We start from the raw sequence: 19262 nt of genomic DNA on the forward strand, positions 1-19262 counted from the left end.
AGCATATTAAAGGTGACATGATTGAGAATCAAAGTCTTCCTCACACAGAGTACTACCCTAGTCATAGTCCCAATAGTACTTAAGAACTAACCTTATCCTCAATAGAGTACTACCCTGGTCATTCGTGATTGTAAATCTTGATTAGTGACAAAATCATCTTATATTCATGTGAGAGTAAAATGAAAGATGAAATGTATACAAATATATAGAAAATATCTTATGAATGAATATTTTAGGGCATCTTTGATTACCTCTTAGGAGTGACTTTCATATTTCATTTGTTCCCTTATGTTACTAGAATTAGGAGTATAATTTTAGTATAAATAAATAGGAGTTGGTATTTTGTATTTTATATCAAATCAATATCAATTTCGGATTATTCATTAGCTTATTCTTTCTTTTCTTTCTTCTCGGTCTAAATCCTACAATTTCAACAAAACGAATAGGAGAATCCGTAAACCTAGTGTAAATACTTGGATGAAAGTCATTTAATGCTGCAATTGGAGGCAACACTCTTATTTCTTGATAGTGAGGTGTGACACCCTCTACCCTAACATGCATATAAATGGAAGAAAAAAAACATATAAATGCGGAATCCAATTAGAATCAATTTTATTCATTAAAATTGCAAGTAAATTCACGTGGATAAAAAGTCCACATTTGCTTCACTGTTACCAATTAAAACTTATTAGAAACATTTCTGCCTCACAACAAGGCCATTTAAGTTTACAAAAGAACTCAAGTTAAGATACAAAATAAAACAAACTAAAATAACATGTTCAGAACATTATGAAATTAAAACAGAAACTTATGATCCAATGTCACATCCTATCAAAACATTGTGTCCTAATATCCTCTAACACGAAGTTCTTCAAAGCTATCCATTTAACTATCTACTTCCACGAATACAAAGTTCAAAATCATCACATAATTCAAATACAAAAAACACACAAGAAGTGATTTATCACATTCCTAAATAGGTAAAGATAAACAAAAGCACACACACGTATAATATAAGTATACCAAGCTCAGAGTAGCACAATTTGCATCATTTTACCACTCATTGTGTAATATCACTTGTCCTAAGGATTTAATCATAAAATCACATTTTACATCTTCACATTAATCACGTGTTTAGAAGAACACATCTCAAGTATAACACAACATCTCACACTCACACAATTCATTACCCACCATCGCATAACAAGTCACAATGATCATTACACTAAGAGTCAATCTTATATGCAATGTGGTACTATGTCAATAGAAAATTTCGTTGGGTGCCTAGGAGTACATGACAAGACATACCACACATTAGTAAGTCAGGTCACTCTCACTATGTAAAATCATAGGAAGACTAGTCAAGGTCACGCTATTTCGCGAGAATGCTCAAACCATGTGGGTTTGGCACAAGCTTAAAGGAACACTCAAATCAAGTGTATTTATCCCAAAGACCTAGACTCCAAAGAGTATGTCAGGGTCTCTCCCTCCTGATTCAAGTCCAACCCATAAAATATTTTAACATGTTAATTCTATCTATGAACTATACAAAACACACAACTTCTCAATTGTTCTCAAAATAATTTTAATTCGTTGGGTCTCAAAGTGATTCAACTTGTCGGACTCCCATAGTGGATCCCATCACAATACTCATTGTGCATTAGCTCGTTACCCTTAAAAGGTCTTATAGTCGTGTAATTCTACGGTTCATAGCTCACAATTCAATGCACACAAGATATCAATACACATGTGATCTCACAATTTAACTCATACTCGATTTATCACTTATACACAATCTCAATAACAATTTTATAATCTCAATATAATAATTTATCACACCTCATGGCACAAAACACACACTCACACATACACATTAAATCGAACTATATTATTTTCAATTAAAAAGAATTTCTACAACAATTAAATTAAAATTCTATCAAAGAAATTACTATGTATATATAACATGTTGATCATCATTGTGAAAAGATACAGGACAAATGTAATAATTTGTATAAAATAAGCAACTAAAGAGAAGATTATTTAGAATATGATTCACGTTCTTTAAAAAATTCAATTGATGTGCGTGGTGTCAAATATCAAAAGTGGTGGTATAGGACATAAAAATCCGCGTACGATTTTAGTTTGATTTAAAAAATATAACATTACAATATTTTTTTCAATCTACCGCAATATGCAAAACAAACACAATTTTTTTTTCTTTTGACCATTTATTCTTTATCACAATATACTAGATTCAAATATAAACTCATAACACAAATTAACTAGTAAAGATATCATATTAATCATTTAGTTTCATCAATTTATGCTAATTAGAAGAAAAAAAATTTAGGGTTCATACTCAACACATCAATACATGTGTGATCTCACAATTTAACTCATACTCGATTTATCACTTATAAACAATCTCAATAACAATTTCATAATCTCAGTATAATAATTTATCACACACTCACACACACACACTAAATCGAACTATATTATTTTCAATTAAAAAGAGTTTCTACAACAATTAAATTAAAATTCTATCAAAGAAATTACTATGTATATATAACATGTTGTTCATCATTGTGAGAAGATACAAGACAAATGTAATAATTTGTATAAAATAAGCAACTAAAGAAAAGATTATTTAGAATATAATTCATGTTCTTTAAAAAGTTCAATTGATGTGCGTGGTGTCAAATATCAAAAGTGGTGGTACAAGACATAAAAATCCGCGTACGATTTTAGTTTGATTTAAAAGTTTATTTTAATATAACATTACAATATATTTTTTTCAATCTACCGCACTATGCAAAACAAACACAATTTTTTTTTCTTTTGACCATTTATTCTTTATCGCAATATACTAGATTCAAATATAAAATCATAACACAAACAAACTAGTAAAGATATCATTTTAATCATTCAGTTTCATCAATTCATGCTAATTAGAAGAAGAAAAAATTAGGGTTCATACTCGATACATGAACACATAAATTTCAGAGCAATTTCGTATTGGGACATCAATTGGTCTGTTAAACATATATAATTCTTTTGAACAAATATAAACTCATAACACAAATTAACTAGTAAAGATATCATATTAATCATTTAGTTTCATCAATTCATGCTAATTAGAAGAAGAAAAAAACTGAATTTTTAGGGTTCATACTCAACACAAAAACACAAATTTCACAGCAATTTCGTATTGGAACATCAATTGGTCTGTCAAACATATATAATTCACAGTTATAATTGTAAAAATATAATCAAAATTGTAGAAACACCTCAAAATTCATCCTAATTGATCCTCTAAGGATCCTTACATATGTTCTCACTATGCCCCAACGTTGAATAACTCATCTCTTACCTCTAAGTAGACTCACGTGTGTAGTTCAACAGCGATAGTGACGTCTCTAGCGATACCCTAAGATGTTTCAAGCTTATCCTCTGGTAGTTCTGTTGGGGTTTCCAAACGTTAGAGAAAAGGAGAAGGGATTAGGCCGCAAATTCACTGTCTTTGTGTGAAGGATATCTCTTTCTTTACAAACATTATTTCGCAAATTCCAACGATGAGAATATGCAAAAATGAGTTCCAAATGGAGTGTCTAAATTTTAAGACGATCCAATGGTTATGAAAGAAAAAAAGAGAATTTTTAAAGAGAAAGAAGAAAGAACGAATTTGGAAGAAAGAGAGAGCGTAATACATGTAAAACAAAATTGACATAATATATCTCTATTTGGATACTCTGAACCTTATTTATTTTATTTTATTATTTCATAAAAAGAGAGTTCTATTTTACTCCTTATTAAATAAATAAATAAAATATCATTTTTATTTTCTAAAAGTACATATTTATTTTATTTACCTTAAAATCTTTATTTTAATTAATAAAACTATTTCTTTTTATTTATTTAATTACAAAAATTTCATTATTTTTTTAAAAACTTTATTTGTTTTTAAATAAAACTCTTTTTAATTTATTTTAAAAAATAAGAATATTTTACTTTTGGGGAGAATTTTCTTCTCCTTTTACTAAAATGGTTGCAGACTTTTAAGGAATGTTCAACACGAGTTATATAAAAAAAGCCAGCATGGTTATGATAAAAACAGTGTAATCTAAATCCACCTCACTTAACCAAATCCTCGAGCAATATACTAGGTGTTAAAGACAAAATACAGTAACTTACACTATCAATCACAATCACATCTACAGCACCACTTTTTGTTAATGTAACAACCATGCTTAACAAATTTTCAGCACAATCAGGATGTGATATATATAAGAAGGTTTTCAGTATCTACGCCCATCGATTCCATAAGTGAGAAGTCCAATGCATTTTCCACATCAAGATATGCACAATATCCTGACAACAGAATAGACGGAAACTATCAAATTGACAGCACATTATAAGCTAGACACCATACTCCAACAGAAATAGCGCATCAAGTGAAGAATATGACTGAGAGTCTTGCAGGTGTCAATTGACAAGAAATAACACAAATTTAATTTTCAAGTTTTTGGTAAGAATAAAAGTCAAAGGAAATAACTTTTAGAGAAAGCTTAGTGCATTTCATGCATGTCTACACTCCAGTATTGTTATGATGAACAAATTCAATATATAAAAGCTTAGATCATCACCAAGAAACTAACCTATTTCAAATGAAGGAAAGACTTACAGTTGCCTCCAATCCATTTTACATATTTTACAAATTTTCCTTGGATATTCTACCTCCAAATTATTTGCTTGGTTTGAAATTCAAACAAGATTCTTTTTTTTTCCTAAATGCTTTCCCTATGCTTCACTTTTGAGAAACCATAAAATGATATGATGCCAATTATACTAAAAGTAATAATTGATGACAATTTACGAGCTCATAAGGATGTTTCTGTATACATAGAGCCTTTAACCGGCACATTTGCCACTTAAAGGAAACATAACTGTGCAAAATAAATTCTAGTTGCATGATTGAAGAATTTACTCATGTTGAAACTTGTCAGAAATTCATAACTCACTTTCTGACAACTTAATATAACTCTGGCAGGAACTGTGTATATATGCTTTGATGTATATTTGATCTCTCAAGCATCTATATTTTATTCTCCCACTTTTTTTTATCTGTCCACTTCGGAAGTTAACACAAATTATGAAATGTAATTAATATCCTCGTATATATTAAAATTATTATTAACTTCCTATTCTCTCATTTATAAATGTGAGAAGTATATAAGAATTAAGAAGAGATAAGGGCATGATTGAGAAATAGTAATTAATATTGTCTGGAACTTCTAAGTGAACAGATAAATAGAAACAAAATCTCCTATAAAAAGTGGATAGATAATAAGAAACGGAGGGAGTATAGCACAAAGAAAAATATGCTTCCATGCCAAGCTCCAAAAGTTCATTATTATTGCCTAGCCAAGAATTGATAATTACTCCAGTCCCTTATTAACATCATCAGTACTCATAAGAATCTCGAACAGAAATCTCCATAAACAGACTCCCCCCGCCCCCCAATAAAACTAAATACTAATTGAGAACTCGTTCATATACTTGAAGTGAGTCTAAAAATCTGAAATTCTGATACGTACCTCCAAGCTTTTGAGCTTCTTTAATAATTCGAAGTGCAATTGTAGTCTTACCAGCTGCATCTCGTCCATAAATTTCCACAATCCTACCCTAAAATGTTGCAATGCAATACACATTAGGAAATTTTTTAATATAATGGGAAAAAAAATCATATGCTAGAAGTAAGAATCATCATTTCCAGTCAAGTCAGTCAAGTGCCCATTTGAAAAAGGTTGACCAACCCAAAACCATACTATTGATAGTTGACAAAGCATTCAAGTGCCACATTACAAATTTAAAGTGATCATCTATCATCCAATAGTTAAGATCTGGGGATAGAGAATGAAAGAGTAAATCAAAAGAACAGAAAGGCTGCTCTATAGTGAAAAAATGTTATTTGTCAAATTCATGTGGTCTGCTGCTTTAAACAGCTGACTAATTCTTACAGTGAATAATACACATAATATATCATTAAGAGGCTTAAAGAAAGATTCCCTTTGGCTGCAAAAGGTTCAAATTCTGAATCCTATGGGTGTTTCAAGAGAAAAAAGCTGAGATGAGAGGAAAAAAAATCATCACAAGAGCTAAACTGAAAAGATCTTGACTGCTCCATCTCACCTAAATATGAAGAATCAAATTTCCTAAAATAATAAACTTTTTAATTCGTTTAGTATACATTATAAATATAAAAGACAGACACTCTCTAAGTTTATCACAATTAACAAAGCAAAGATAAACTATTCTAAGCTTCTATTTAGCATATTAACAGTGGGAGGGGAATACTCATCTTATGTGTATTCAAGGTTCCCAATGAAGATTTGTCACTGCTTTTGACGGGGACAATTTCGTACCAATACCATGGTTACCAAAGAAAAAAGGATATTAAGTGGGAAAGAGAACTAGCATGAATAAAAGGAAAGACGGGACGAACTAGGGAATTTATGACCCCTAGATTCCTTGTCTGAATATATCTATCTATACCTAAAATTCTAAATATCAATATCAACACTTTTGGTCGCCACTCAACCTGAATTATTTTCCTGTTAAAGCCCTATTGCTAAGAATTTTCTATTCAGACTCCAGTTTCATATTAATATTGACCAGTAAATCCAAGCATTTAAGGCCATCTAACCATCAGAAAAAAGCAAATAGTGCTACTACTACACAATTTCGCTGGGTCATTGTTAGGAATCTTCTCTACTTTACTAACTGCAACTAGAGGTAGAACAGATGCACACAAGAACCAACACAGAACAGTACATGCAGAGATAAAGGAATCATTGTTATTGATAGTTCTTTCACTCTTTATGCAAGGAAGAGCACTCTCTTCTCTTACAACACTGAGACACCTCTTAGGTTCTCTCAATACAATCAATTTCCCTTCTCTCCTTCTCAAGAAAGATGCTATTTATTCAAAACTACTAACTAACCTGCTATACACCAGAAATTTTCTTCCCACCAGGTAAGGCCGCCAATGCTGGATGGCTAACACCAAAGCCATCAATTCTTTCTCATACACCGACTTATTCAATGATGCTTCTGACAAAGGTTTGCTGAAATAAACAATGACCCTCTTCTGCTGAAGCAAAACAACTCCTATCCCCTTGCCTAAAGCATCACAGTCAATGGCAAAAGGTTGAGAAAAGTCTAGCATTGCTAGCACCAGAGCTGTAGTTAACGCTTGCTTTAATTGACAGAAGGCTTCTGAGCTTTCCTTAGTCCAAGTAAAATTCCCCTTCTGCAGCATGTTGGTAAGAGGCCTAGCAATCTTCCCATATCCTACAATGAATCTTCTGTAATATCCCGCCAACCATAAAAATCCTCTCAAACTCTTGACTGATTTGGGTAACGGTCATTGAAGCACTGCCTCAATTTTCCTTGTATCCATAGCCACTCCCTTTGCAGAAATAATGTGACCTAGATATTCAATTTCTTGCTGCCCAAAACTGCACTTCTTGAGGTTGGCAGTAAACTCATGTTGAACCAGGGTTCCCAAAACAGTCCTCAAATGTTGTAAATGATCTTCCCATGATGAACTATATATCAATACGTCATCGAAGAAAACTAGAACAAATTTCCTAAGAAATGGTTGTAGTGTAGTCACCTTATTTAAAGCCCTGTAGTCAGTGCATAGTCGCCAACTTCTATCTTTCTTTTTAACCGAAATCATAGGGGTCGAGTAAGGACTGTTGTTGGGCCTTATAATTTCAGCATGAAGCATCTCACTGACTTTCTTTTCAGTTTCATTTGCCTGTAGATAAGGGTATCTATAAGGCTTAACATTGATTGGATTAGTTCCTGTTCTGATAGGGATGGCATGATCGACTGCCCGAGGTGGAGGTAGTCCTTTCCTCTCAGAAAATACACTAGAAAATTCATCCAGTACCCCTTGCACTTGTTTTTGTTCTACAATAGAACCTCCATATTGCACTGCTTCTTGTGTATCCACAGTATCCTGTACCTATAGAAACATGGCCAATTCAACATCTATATGCTTGCAAATCGATTGCAGAGACACTTTAGTTCGTAGCAGTTTAGGATCACCTTGAATTTTCACTAACTGCCCTTGCTGTTTGAACTTCATTGTCAGAGATTCCAATTTACCTTGACATCTCCCAACTTTTCCAGCCATGCTACCCCAAATATGATATCTATACCACCCAAATCAAATAGAAAGAATTTCTCTGTTATGGTCATTTGTCCCAGCTGAACCTCCATCTGCTCACAACAGCCTTGAGCATTTTTCTTGTTTCCATCACCCAATCTCACTCCATAGGTTTGAGTAGGAGTCACTTTCAAACCTAGTTGCTGCACTAAGTCTTGAGAAATAAAGTTGTGGCTAGCACCACTATCAATAAAAATCAACACTTTTTTGCCCTGAATCAGCCCTTCCAATTTCATTGTTTGTGGTTGAGTAAATCCACCAGCTGAGCAAATGGATAAGTCCATCCATTGACACTCCACCTTTGTTTCTACTGTATTGTCAAATGTATTCTCAAGCTCCCCTTCCAATCTTGAAATCTCCCCCTAATCGTTAATCCATTCATCATCTGCCAAAATAAGCAACTTGAGGATTTTTTCAGGGCACTTGTGACCAACAACAAATTGTCCTCCACAATGGTAACAGTTTTGCTTCGCGGCGGCAAAGATACTCTTGATAGGGCAAGTTCCGGACTCCCCTATTCTGCGATCCCGAGCTCGTAGGCTCACTTTGATTTGCAGCCATTACGTTGGTAGAGCTACGCGCATCCCTTGCTAGAGTTCGATTCTGACTTTGGGTGTTGTGAAAGGTGTTCATAGTGGATCCTCCAACACTGCTATCCATGTTCCTCCCTTGGGTTGAAAATGAAATTCACGACTATGCAAATCAATCTCTAGATTCCCTTCTTTTTCAAATTCCTCGAAATCAGCCGCCAACTCCATGGCACTTGACAGATCCTTCGGTTTGTGGGGACAAAATTTTGCGCAGATGTCATTGCGAAGTCCCGCCAAAAAATATCCTCCCAATTGCACTTCCTTTGTACCCAAGACTTGAGCCACCAGCACCTCGAATTCCTGAATGAATTCAGTCACAGTCCCCGTTTTGGCACAACGCTACCAAACGTTCGTAAGCATCTCCCCTTTCGGTACCGATGTAGCGCTTAATCAGCGTTGCCTTGAAAACAGACCAACTCTTCCGCTTTGCCTTTTGCTTCCAATACTGGAACCAATGCAAGGCGTTTCCCTCCATACTGATAAAGGCCAATCTCACTTTCGCGCTCTGTTGGACGTGTTGCACGGAAACAAACTTCTCCACATGTGATCCATCCTAACGGATCCTCCCCTTCAAACACTGGCATTTTGACCCCTTTTGCCCAATAATGGCGTGACGAATGCAGTATCAAATCCTCCTCAGACTCGCTTGCTTCATCCTCCAATGCTGATGAAGGCTTGGGTTCCGTCACGGACTCCGCATCCTCCAACCCACTGTTCTACTCCTTAGATGCATTATTGGCATCATTATACGTGATGCCTTTCTATTCCATGAGCATCTTCATCATCCTGTGCAAATCTTTAATGTTGTCGCATCGTTTCAACACCTTCGCAATCACCTCAGTTTGTTTCTTGGATGATTTCTGCAACTCAGTGGTCATCGCCTTTAATTTGCTGGTTGTTGTTTTCAATGCTGTAACCGAAGATTCCAGCACAGTGAATCGAGCCTCATTGCCATCCATGATTCTTTCTTCGACAAATCGGACCAGTTGTTAGGAATCTTCTCTACTTTACTAACTGTAACTAGAGGTAGAACAGATGCACACAAGAACCAGCACAGAACAGTACACGCAAAGATAAAGGGATCATTGTTATTGATAGTTCTTTCACTCTTTACACAAGAGCACTCTCTTCCCTTACAACACTGAGACACTTCTCAGGTTCTCTCAATACAATGAATTTCCCCCCTTTCCTTCTCAAGAAAGATGCTATTTATTCAAAACTACTAACTAACCTACAGCTGGCAGAGTCTAACTAATTTCCAACAACCTAGCTGTCACTCTTTCTCATCTAATTCTTGCTACTGTACACTAGCCATGGCTTAGCTACAGTAGATGATTCCTCTTGCCTAACAGTCATCCACCAGCAAACTATGAGCACATGATACATATCCCCATCTCATAAATGTGCAACACATTTTCTTACACCAAACAACTGTCTAAACTCTAAAGAACAGATGCACAAGTCCTATTGTCACCTTTGGTAATCCTCTAATTCCCAGAGCTAGATGAAGCTTCAAGGAGCCTATAGATATCACACGAGCACGGCGTACACCAAAAATCTTCTGTAGAGATAACATAGATTACTTGCTAAACTCGCTAACAAGCTGTGAGAGAGCCAAGCAAAGTGCATTATCTTTGTCTGCTGCTTTGACATCATCATGGGTCACATCACATTCAAAATCTGAAGCTTCAGCTGAAATGCTTCCAATGTCATTTAGTAACACATCATTTTCGATTATTTTATTCTTAAAGAAATGAAAGGCATACTTATATTCATACATCCATACATACTCACAGTCACAGGTATACTAGGAGATATGGGAACTAGTACCTGCAGAAGAAAGAGAGCAGGCATTCATGCCAATCCTGGTCATTACTTGTCTACCTCCATTCTGGTAAGAAAAAGAAAGGCATAATTTGTCACAAAAGGAGATGACAATGGCTTAGACAATACTCATTTAGGGGAAATGGAAACATATGAACACAATTGCAAGAGACAGAAGGGAAAATAAAATTAATTACGACACTGGACGTGTATTCAATCAGTAACTATAGGTTTAACTTAATTAAAACCTATTAACATTTCGAAAGATCATCTAATCGTCTAATCCCAAAACAAAAGCTCACATCAAACTAGAGCCATTTTGGATAAACTTTTCCATAAGCCCTTACAGGAAAAGAAAATGAACTAAGCTTCTCTCATAAGCTGATGCATAAGTAAAAATACGCTTTCAAAGAAGCTAATATGAGAGAACTTCTACAAATTAGCTTAAGCATATGCTAGTTTACCCTTTTGTTTTCTTCTTGTTTTCTTCTTTCATAAGTACTTATGCAGAAGTTCATCCAAACAGAGCATAAACAAATATAACAATGCTTTGAATTAACAACATTAGAGGAACATTACCCAGCTCAATTGAACTATCAAACCAAATCCACAAATCTGTCCCATCAGGATTCAGGAGCATTAGCACACTTCAATTTTCTTTTTTAAAAAATAAAACTTTAACAAATGAGACGTAGTCAGGTTTCATATTTAATAAAACAAGTTTATATTCAGTCTATGGGTAAGTAGTAGTTGCAAACAAAATATGTGAGAGTGATAGGTTTTGGAAAAGGAAAACAAAAACAATGATAATGAAAGTGTAGGGAGAGAGAGAGGACCTGGCAGAAGGGGCAGAGAGAGATGAGGAAAGTAAAGGCCTAGCGAAGATATGGAGACGAGGAAAAAGAGACATTTTTATGAGACAACAGAGGTGTGTGGCGGCATTTACGACTTCATGAACATTTGAGACAGCACAACACGAAGCTAGCTTATGCTCATGATGTTCTGTTCTTCGATCCCAGCTTACCTAAGTAGACTTAATATAAGAAAAACATGGGAGAAGGAAAACTAAGGGAAGGGTTTTTGGGTGGTTAAGGAAGTTAGAGTAAAAATATTTTAATAAAGATAAAAGAATTGCACGGTTAATGATCTTTTTATGGAAATGGATTCTGCACACATCAGTGAATTTTAACCATTGAATGGAGACTGATATTTTGAATTAAATTTATCCAGATAAATTATGAGTGGTATGAATTATATTTAACAGTTGCGCGATCAATTGAATGTGAGAATTTTTTGACCGATGGAAATCCAAATTCTTGATTAGTAAAATCCTAAGAGTGTGTTTGGATGAATACTTTCATCTGAGCAATTCATTTTAAATGAGATATTAAATTATTGTCATTTTAAATTTAGTGTGTGGATAATAATTTAAGAAGAAATTAAATGCCTGGAATTTTAATAAAGAATTTTAATTAATCAAAACTTAGTCATATGAAATTCTCCTAAAAATCTAGGAATTTGAATTTCTCAAAACGTGTTCGTACTCACACCGTGCTGTACTCATTAGTCTTCTTCCAAAGTCAAGCAATCTCTGTGTTCGAAATGGCTCGTACGACGCAAACCGCAAGGAAGTCCACCAGAGGAAAAGCTTCGAGAAAGCAACTTGCCACGAAAGCAGCACACAAGTCCGCTCCGGCGACCGGCGGCGTGAAGAAGCCGCACCGTTTCAGGCCAAGTACGGTGGCGCTAAGGGAGATCCGAAAGTACCAGAAGAACACCGAGCTTCTCATAAGGAAGCTTCCTTTCCAAAGACTCGTAAGGGAAATCGCTCTGGACTTCAAGACCAATCTCTACTTCCACAGCAGCGCCGTCTCCACTCTCCAAGAAGTCGCAGAGGCCTACCTCGTTGTGCTCTTCGAGGACACCAACCTCTGCACCATTCACCCAAGAGAGTTACCATTATGCCCAAGGACTGAGGCCTACCTTGTTGGGCTCTTGTTTATTTTCATTGAATATTGAAATTTTAATTTTTAAATAAATATTTAAAAATGAAAATTTGAATTTTATTGAAATTGAATCACTTTGTCCAAACAAGAAAATTAAAATATAAGAATTTGAATTACCTCATCCAAACAAAATATTTACAAAAGGAAAGGAATTAAAATCAAGGCAATTAAAATGTTATGAATTTAAATTTCTTAGAAATTTTTAAATTCCTCATCCAAACACATGGTTAGGGATTGTTTGATAAGAGAAAAAAAACTATGTTCAGAAATGATGATTCTTAGAAATCCTGATAATTATATTTTTTTTGGAATTGAAAAAAATTGCTTAATTAATCATTAAAAAATTTATTTAAATTTTTTAAGAATCAAAGAATTGTATAAGTTAATTTATTATTTTAATTATTTATCATGTTATACAATTTAATAAAAAAATAATATGATATTTTTATATAGAAAATATGAAAGAAGATAAATGCAAAAACTCTAAGTCAAAACTTATAAATATTTCATATTTTTTTAACAAATAAAATAATTTATAAGAAGATGTGTTAGGAAAAAAAAATATTCTGTTTTTTTTAATATAGATTTACCGACCACACCGGCTCTTCGGTGGCGGAAGCGTTGACTGGTCTTTCCCTTCTCACTCTCTTCTCTTCACAATAAAAATCCAATCTGTGTTGTTCAGCGCAGCACGCCAAATCAAAGCGCGTGAGAAAAGCAGAAATGGCGGCGGCTACGGCGATTTCTCAGCTAGGCTGTTTTTCCGCCGTCCACCGCAGCTCACACCTCCGGCGCCGCTCGTTTCTGTTCCCTTCCCCTCGCTCCAAGGTCTTTCGCCTCTTTCTAATTTTGATTCTTTTTTGTAACTTACTAGGGTTCGTGTTTAACCACAATTGCGTGTTTCAAGCACGCCAATGTAGAAGTTACTAAATAGATCTAAAGCAACGATTCCTGAATCATACGTTGCCCAGGGAATTTTGAAGTAATAGTGTTAAAAAAAAGTAACTGAATTTTTGCTTCGAGAACTTTAATTTCCATTGAGAAGTTGTGTTAGGTAGGGATTTTGTTTAGTTTATGGATTGGCTCGCTGAATACATTGAGTGCGTTTTTGAGTTAGCTTGTTTTGAAGAAAATATATATAATTGAGTTTTATTAGCGGCTTCTTGATATATTATTTTAATGATTAGTTCTTCTTAATCATTCTTTCCCAAACATGATTTAGTGTTGAAGATAGTGCCTTTTGTTCATACAGTTTTGTTTTCTGATTGTTAGTTTTAGTCAAAGGATTTTGTGTGACTGTGTAACTTCTGAAACAGATTACTGAGAAAAGAGCGGCAGCATTAAGTCATTAACATAAATCCATTTTATTTAGGAATTCCATAAAAACAAAAAATGTCTGCCTGTTTTACCATAGGCAATATATTTTTAATCACCGGAATACCTTGCTTTCCTTCTACTGTTGACTTTTCTGCTGTTAAGCACACATAATCTACATCTTTCAAATTTGGCATCCATGCCTGCTTATATGTAGGCCCTGTTTAGATAAATTTATCCATAAGCACTTATAGGAGAAGAAAAAAAATAGCTTACGCATAAGTTAAAATCAACTTTTAGAGAAGCTAAATGATATAGCTTCTACAGATTAGCTTATGCATAGGCTAATTTCAACTTAAACTTGTAGAATAAGCTTATTTCCTTTTTTCTTCTTTTCTTCTCCTATAAGTGCTTATAGAGAAATTTATCCAAACAAGGCATGTAGACATGTTTCTCTGCAAGTACTGAATAGAATGCTTTATTGATTATATATACTTGTATGTATATGTAATTCTAATGAGAATACAAAACTTATACATGCATAGCCGAGTGCTGGAAGTGTACATAACTATTCAAGTTGGCCTTAATGATGATAGATTGGCATTTTTCTCCACATTTAGGGGAAAGTCATATTAAGTCTATATGCTTGCACATATCTCTTGCTATATTGCAAGGATAGTGCTAGACAATATCAACAGACTTGAATAACAGCATACATAATGTTACGTAAGAGTTTGCTAGAGCAATTATTTGTTATTGATACTAAACAGGAAGCATGTCTCATTTAGTTATCGGTTGTTATGAGTCTGGAGAGGCATGACACGGATACTGCTGGGTCTGATACCAAAAATACACTAAGTTATGCAGTTGATGTGTCAAAGCTACATGTTGAAGAAAAGAAGAACTCATATTCAACAAAAGATGGCCATGATGCTGAAAAAATAGGGTTTGGAGAGGCAACACAGGAAAGTGTCGATCAACCGAAAAGGACTGCAAAGATTCATGACTTCTGTTTAGGCATTCCCTTTGGTAAGTGTTTCCTTGTTAGTCAATTTGCATGTTAGGCAACTTTATTGTTAAGTTATAATAATGTGTTCCACTTACAGTGTGCTTGGTTGGATGAAAATGGAGGGGTGGGCTAGTTCTATTTTAAAAAAAAATGTTTTTATACCATATTTGATTCAGAAATTTGGGAGTGGAAGGGAGGAGATATGGTAGAGCTAAAATCCCTCCCTGCCTGTGTTTGTTTCCCCTTCAATATTTGGGGGTGGGGGGGGGGGGGGGGGGGGGGGGAATGGAAGGAAAAGGGTTTTAAATTTTTTTATGGGGGAAAAAAAATTTCCCCCAATTTTTTTTCCCCTTTATTAGGGTTAAACCCCCCAAGTTGGAAAAAAAAATTATGGAAAGGGGGAAAAAAAAAATTTTCCCTTTTTTTTAAATTTTAAAAAGGGGGGAAAAAAAAAAAAAAAATTTTGATCTCTCTTTTTCCTGACCCTTGGCCCATCTCGTCTGTTGTCTACTCCATAACTAAATCTTGGGTCCTAACATTGCCCTTTCCTGGAGCTACAGCCTTGTCCTATCACATTGTACTTCTATTAATTTCCCCATATTTTCTGGCCTTTGATGAATCTTCTCTCTCCTAAATAACTTGTCTGCTAACCATCACCATTACATATTCTGGCTCCACTTGATCTAGTAATTCAAGTTCCAGTCCCTCTAGCAGGTTGTTAGGCACAATTTTAGGGAAACCCAATTTCCTACCTCAAAACACTTGTTCCTTTCTTTTTCGATCCACATTCTCATTCATGAGTGGTTGTGCTCATATTAGGTTTTGTCTCAACTGTGATAGCACTTCTTCTCTGTCCTTCATATCTTGAGAGCTAGAGCCTCTACTCTGGTTTTCCTAGATAAGAGGCATACCGAGGTAGGAGGCTTCCTCCATAGACAATTTCAAAAGGCATTATACGTGTGGATGCTTCATGTAACATCGTTGGTTGTTAACTTCTCAACGGCTCACACACTGCAACACTTACACATTGACACTTCACTCAATGTCCTTGTTGGTCAGAACCTTTCATAGGTAGTCCTTTTCGAGACATCAACAACCAACTTTGACACCGCTCGGCTGCTCTCAAGATCAACACGGGACTTTTCAGCGTGTTGTTGGTCAGAACTCAATGATTGTCCCCACAAACCAACACGGGACTTTTCAGCGTGTTTTGGCCTCACTCACTCGCTTTTCGGGAAACTTTTTGAAAAGTCACCCATCTGATAATTGCTCTAAGTCAAGCACGTTTAACTATGGAGTTCTTAAGTGAAAGGCTACCAAAAAATAGATGCATCTTGTTAATATAAGTAGTACCAATTAATTTCTTTAAGATATTCTTAACTGTACAGTCTCATACTTGTATAACCTCTGGATCCCTCTCATTTCGGTGTGATTCGTTCAGGGTGTTACACTTGAAAAGATTTGTTGTACCATAGCTAAGCCCGGATCACACAATGAGGTAAAGCAACTCAAGTTGGTTTCCAAACACCTATTCAAGACTTTGGTTTGACCATTTGATTCAAGATGATATGAAGAGCTCATTGTAATTAATGTCCCATGGAACCTAAACAATTATTTCCAAGAATGGCTAAAGAAAAAAGAATCTCAGTCACTAACCACTGATTTGGGAATACCATGCAACCTTACCACATACATATCTTGAAAATAACTCAATGACTATCTTGGCCATACAAGGGTGCTTAAGCAACAAAAATGGCTATAATTTAATTGCATATCATCAACACAAATAGAAGGGCTCATACATAGTCTTGTAGGAAAACCCATTATGAAATCTCTAAGTGTCTTCCCAATGATTCTCTAGAGGCTGTGTGTGGCTTCATATTTGTTCCTTTGACAGACATGACAGGACTCCACAATGTCCTGGACACTTAGTCAATCCAGTAGACAAGGCAACTAGGGGGGTTCTCTCCCCGTCCTCGTTCCAACCAAGGACTGGACTGTTTGAGTTGAACTGAAACAATTCAACAATTTAGCATTTCTTTTTCATCCAGAATTAACAATTTAAATTGCTTATTAGAAGTTTAGAATGGGTTGGTAGAGGGTGGAATTTCTCACCACAACGGAAGTAAAGGCTTTTTTTTTCACTCAATGAACTCAAGGTAAAAGTGGTGATGAAACCCTTTCATCTTCTCTGTCGAGACTCTCCAATGTTGGGGCACCAGTCACAACGACAAAGCAGAGAGAGAAGATCTAAGATTAGAAGAAAGTTTGTGTTATTCACTGGAAGAGCTTGGACAGAAAACCAGAGCTTAACTCAGATTATATATCTGTCGCAAAAATTGCAAATCCCCCATGTCCCTTACATGCCTGCTGTATCTTTTACATTTAACTAACTGGTCATCTCTCAACAGTCAACAGTGCCAAGCCAACTATTGCCAGCTCAACTTACTAATACCTGCTAACTAACTAGCTTCTTGATCTCTCTTCTTGCTCCTGTAGTATACTTTCCAGACCTTGGGTCCTTCTCTGTTATTGTCCACTAACTGATCTGTACCTGAACTTTGGGTCCAAACAATTGACCTCAGAAAAGGCTTTATGAAGTCTAGTGTTATATAGATTATGGCTTATTAAACTTTTTACATTTACCTGGTAGCTGAACAGGGTATAGTATTTGTGCGTGACCTCTTGTTTGAGATTTGTGACATCAATAATATGGAAATATGGTATTATTTCAGTACAGAAAGAAAAATTATACAGTATTCTATTAGGAAACTATCCCCCTCCCTATTGAAGATGTTATATCTCATCTTTATCTTTTGCTGTAGGTGGATTTGTTTTAACAGGAGGGATTATTGGATTCCTTTTTTCACGGAGTCCTGCAACACTAAGCAGTGGTGTGCTCTTTGGGGGTGCTTTACTATTCCTCAGCACCTTTAGCATGAAGGTCTGGAGGCAAGGAAACTCAAGTTTACCATTTATTCTAGGACAAGCAGGTATATGATTTAAGCAGCATTGTTATAGCATTGCATTGGTCTTGGAATAAAATAAAAAAAAGGAAACATAAGGAAGCTGCAGCATAATCTTATTATTTGGATAAATGTTATGTACTCTCTTGACTTGTTTCCTTATTTTACAGCTTTGGCAGGGGTTCTTATCTGGAAGAACTTCCAGAGCTACTCATTGGTAGTACATCTATTTTGACAAAAACTGTTCTTATGTTGTGTCTCATTGGTAGTACATGTACTTATTTGCTTTTCTGGATGCAGGCAAAGAAAATATTTCCATCGGGCATTAGTGCTATTATAAGGTATCTCAATCCATTGCTTTTATCCTAATTAATTATACTTTGGTCTTTGAAATTGATAATTGTTCTTTTAGCCCCTTGTGTGTTAGATTGTCCTAATTTTGGTCTGATTGCTCTATGCTTGCGGGAAATTTTTGTTTGCAGTTCTGCAATGCTCTGCTTTTATTTATATGTGCTTATATCTGGAGGAAATCCCCCGCCTAAGAAATTGAAGGCATCTGCCAGCACTGCATGATGAGATAGTCAAGGTTATGCTAGCCTATATAGAATATGGGGATATGATTCTTATTTTTCTGTGAATTGAAATAAGTTTTGGATGAAAATCTGATAATTTATATCTATATTTTTTTTTATAAATCATAATCGTTATTTTCAGTCCATTTTAGCTGTATATTCAGAATTGGGCTACATTCTGGTCCACATGTGATGTATTGGATGTTCAATGATTTCTGATCGAAATGGATTCAGCTTATATTTTCTCTGATAGATACAGTTCATGCAAAGATTAAGAAAAGGAGAAATGGAAAACAAATGGTGAAGATTAAATTCTGTAATGCCTGTGTTTTTTTCCATACAGAAGGGGAAAAAGAAAAGGGTAACGTGATCCTTTCCCTAATATGGCTCATGACTCGTGACTATTTAGGGTAACAAAAGATTAACAAGGATCGATGTAAACAAGTTAACAATCAACCTAGGCATAAGATTGGTAGTAAAGTAGCGATTAATATTATACTCAGAGCAATACATACTCAACCAAGCAGCATTGGCTAAATGAAAAAACTCCTCTAATTAGTTTTAGTATGGACAAAAAAAATCCGTGTTTTCTGCCCAATAATATGTTTGAGATTAAAATAAATTATTGAACGTAACATGAGGCTAGAAAATTTATGCCCAATATAAATAATTTCTTGCAAGCTGAAGGAAGAATAGGTCTTGCTTTTGGGTATCTTCTTTTGAAGATGAGCAGCAGGAAATT

At 35.1% G+C, this 19262-nt stretch overlaps 1 protein-coding gene, 1 long non-coding RNA gene and 1 pseudogene across 3 annotated transcripts; 2 read left to right on the top strand and 1 right to left on the bottom strand.

Annotated features, from left to right (window-relative positions):
• Positions 1 to 4138: 4138 nt before the first annotated feature.
• LOC100807678 (uncharacterized) lies at positions 4139 to 11740 on the bottom strand. Its single transcript, XR_005890730.1, has 4 exons — positions 11490 to 11740; positions 10660 to 10720; positions 5598 to 5685; positions 4139 to 4371 (listed from the first exon to the last, which is right to left on the bottom strand). It is a non-coding gene; the product is annotated as an uncharacterized lncRNA (long non-coding RNA).
• Positions 11741 to 12249: 509 nt separating this feature from the next.
• Positions 12250 to 12629, top strand: LOC100796000 (histone H3.2-like; annotated as a pseudogene).
• A 721-nt stretch (positions 12630 to 13350) lies between these two features.
• On the top strand, positions 13351 to 18772 carry LOC100796521 (uncharacterized). Of its 2 annotated transcripts, none has more exon segments than NM_001253267.2 (6): positions 13351 to 13487; positions 14762 to 15002; positions 17808 to 17975; positions 18119 to 18165; positions 18249 to 18289; positions 18431 to 18772. In NM_001253267.2, coding segments are annotated over 6 exon segments (693 nt in total). In that variant the 5' UTR covers positions 13351 to 13382; the 3' UTR covers positions 18522 to 18772.
• The last annotated feature ends 490 nt before the right edge of the window (positions 18773 to 19262 follow it).

Source organism: Glycine max, chromosome 3 (assembly GCF_000004515.6).
Source record: "Glycine max cultivar Williams 82 chromosome 3, Glycine_max_v4.0, whole genome shotgun sequence".
Lineage (NCBI taxonomy): Eukaryota > Viridiplantae > Streptophyta > Magnoliopsida > Fabales > Fabaceae > Glycine > Glycine max.

Excerpts from the sequence above, each read along its gene's own strand:
- LOC100796521 (XM_006576171.4), top strand. The coding sequence starts at position 14,774 with ATGAGTCTGGAGAGGCATGACACGGATACTGCTGGGTCTGATACCAAA. Across the intron at positions 15,003-17,807 it reads CTGTTTAGGCATTCCCTTTG|GTGGATTTGTTTTAACAGGA; the intron begins GTAAGTGTTTCC and ends CTTTTGCTGTAG. Across the intron at positions 17,976-18,118 it reads ATTTATTCTAGGACAAGCAG|CTTTGGCAGGGGTTCTTATC; the intron begins GTATATGATTTA and ends CTTATTTTACAG.